Genomic DNA, 2,500 nt, shown 5'->3' with positions numbered 1-2,500 from the left:
TCACGTTTTTTTTTCACGTTTTTGCGGTGTTTTTTGTAGGAATATTCGCGAGCATTTTCCCGGTTTCTCACGGGATTTTTTTATTTTTCCCTTATGAATGACGAACCGCCGGGAACCTATCGTCCTTTTCCCATTGAAACAATGCTCTGACATTTGCGGATTCGACATTCGCGGCATTTTCCAGGAACATATCCCCCGTGAACAGCACATTCCGACAGTACAGTATAGCACGATATCTCTAAAAGTTATAGACGGATTCAGTCAAAACTTGTTGGACAGGTTGGCTGTGTGACGAGGACGAATTACTCCCAGTCCTTGCTTAACGTCGTGGGTATGTTCTTGTAAAACACGTTAACGGAAACAACATTAACGGAATCAATTTTCCCCATAATCAATAGATAAAATACGTGAGTTACGTTCCACAGCCTCCCTTTGCCCCCATAAAATGCATTACATATGCATAAATTCAATGGAATTTTTATAGAAAATATATATTATACATCCAAAAGAAAGATAAACTAAATTTATGTTGAATCAATAAGATAATACAATCATACAGCAAAAACACTTAAGCACGCACGTAACCTGCGGAATTTTCAATGATAAAGTATCAGCGTGTACGTGCACAAAATCTCCAGCACAAACTGGCCATTTTCATAACCTGTAGCTTTATTTCTGGGCCTTGTTGATCATGGGGTTTCCCTCCAACAGGTGATGCTATGAGCTGCAATCACTGTGACTGTGAAATGCACCGATTCTTCAGTTGTACCTTTAATGCTCCGATCCATCGGGACTACATTTACTACTTTTGTCTTCTCAGTCACGTCCTTAAGCTCTGTGTGTTGATTACTCACTCTTGTCTTCAAACCATTGCAAATTTGAGCATTAAGTACTCACCATACATCATTCTAAGAGAGCCTCATTCATCACGTCCCTCGAAACCTTTTTAAATTCCATGTAAGCTTTTATGAAGAAAACTGAAATACTATAGTCTCAAATATTACTCGATCGTAAAAATGATTCCCGATACAATGTAAATCAGCCCTCAAAAAAATCCCATTTCACAATGATCTGGTCATCAATTGCTCATTGTGTTAAGGATAGTCATGCTTGTCCATTCATAACTATGTTCATCTTTACTGCAGCCACTGCCCTGGCACGTTGAGGTCCCAGACTATGAAGCCATTTTGGAGGAGTTGAAGCTACAAATAAAGGAAGATCCCTTGGTGGATCTGCTGGAGTTTCCACCTGATGACATCTCTGTAGGTTTATTTTCACCGGCAGCTTCTCTGTCATACTTCTATCTATCTATCCTGTAAACTCACCCTTTCGTCAACTTTTAAGCAAGCTGCCAACTTGAAGGCTTGTATAATTTTACAGGTTCAATGACAAAAGTCAAACATCAAAAAATATTATCTGGTTGAGTTTTCCAAAAACGAAATGTTCGTTGCAAAGCAGCATAGGATGCCGCAACATGAATGGGTAGACATTTGTTTCCGTATGATAAGAGAATCTCGTTTAGATGCATTACACACTTTCTGTATCGTTTGCCTTCAGGTGCAAAGTAAATCTCGGCAGAACAGAGCAGCAACGTGCTTCCCAGAAGGCACGTCGGAGAAGGAGAGTGGAAACCTCTTGGTCGAAGAGGTAATGATCCACGATGATGATTCCTGTTTCTTTTGTAATCCTGGTAATCCACTCAATCGTACCTTTTGAAATTTTAACATCATTACCTCCCAATGTATATAAATGTTTCTCTAATACCCAGTCCAATGTGACCTTTAATTAATTTGGATTCCTCACGAGAAATAGCAAAGTTTCGTCTCGGCCTTCGAACAAGCTTTACACTAACTCGGTAAAAAAAAAAGTTTTGATCATTCAGACCCACGCTCCTGTTTCAGTGTCTGAAGACTTATAATTCACCTGAAAATCTTGTCTGCTACAACTACAAAGATTATTCTGGAGACTTTCAACATTTACCAAAGTAAGTTGGTTTTTTTTTAAGGTTGGTGTTTACTCATCTCATAATATTCCAGTCTCTCCAACTGTCTTCCTTTGACTCGCCAGTCTCTCAATCATGTTCTTTTCGTCATTTCTCAACACATTTTTGTGCTTCCGCAGCCGAAGGCCAGAAGCATTATGTTTTCAGGTTGTCCCTCTGAAGGTTTTTGGATTTTTGTTGCCATGATATATTGTAAACCAATAAAGGGATTTCAACCAAATTTGGTGCAAGTATGGACTGGAATACAACCTCTCCTGGTTAAGGTTCCAAAATCCATGCTTACTGCACACCTTAACTCTTCTACTCTTCGCTTCTCTCGTATATGGAACTACTTTCCAGAGGCTGTTCTGTCTCACTCTTCCATCTTAGACTTCAAGCAAGTAGTTCATCACCATAGCTCTTATCATCCCCATTGCTGACCCATGATCTTTATTACCCCCCATTAACCTTTCCTGACCCGACAATCTTACTTGCTAGTTTCAATGTTTCCTCCCATCC

At 39.6% G+C, this 2,500-nt stretch overlaps 1 protein-coding gene across 3 annotated transcripts in view; it reads left to right on the top strand.

The window, feature by feature from the left end:
- The window catches only part of LOC147012842 (dedicator of cytokinesis protein 9-like), a 230,821-nt gene that overhangs the window by 46,074 nt on the left and 182,247 nt on the right, over positions 1–2,500 (top strand). For all 3 annotated transcript variants that reach the window (XR_015051080.1, XM_085854116.1, XM_085854117.1), the window contains exons 3-5: positions 1,146–1,262; positions 1,558–1,647; positions 1,902–1,984. Coding sequence is in view for 2 of the 3 variants with exons in the window: in XM_085854116.1 (XP_085710242.1) it covers positions 1,146–1,262; positions 1,558–1,647; positions 1,902–1,984 (290 nt within the window). In the remaining variant the exon portion in view is untranslated. The remainder of the gene's footprint in view (positions 1–1,145; positions 1,263–1,557; positions 1,648–1,901; positions 1,985–2,500) is intronic.

Source organism: Eptatretus burgeri, chromosome 14 (genome assembly GCF_056783735.1).
Source record: "Eptatretus burgeri isolate ZD-2024b chromosome 14, Ebu_testis_v1, whole genome shotgun sequence".
NCBI classification, from domain to species: domain Eukaryota; kingdom Metazoa; phylum Chordata; class Myxini; order Myxiniformes; family Myxinidae; genus Eptatretus; species Eptatretus burgeri.
This window is presented reverse-complemented; position numbering and strand designations above follow the sequence as displayed.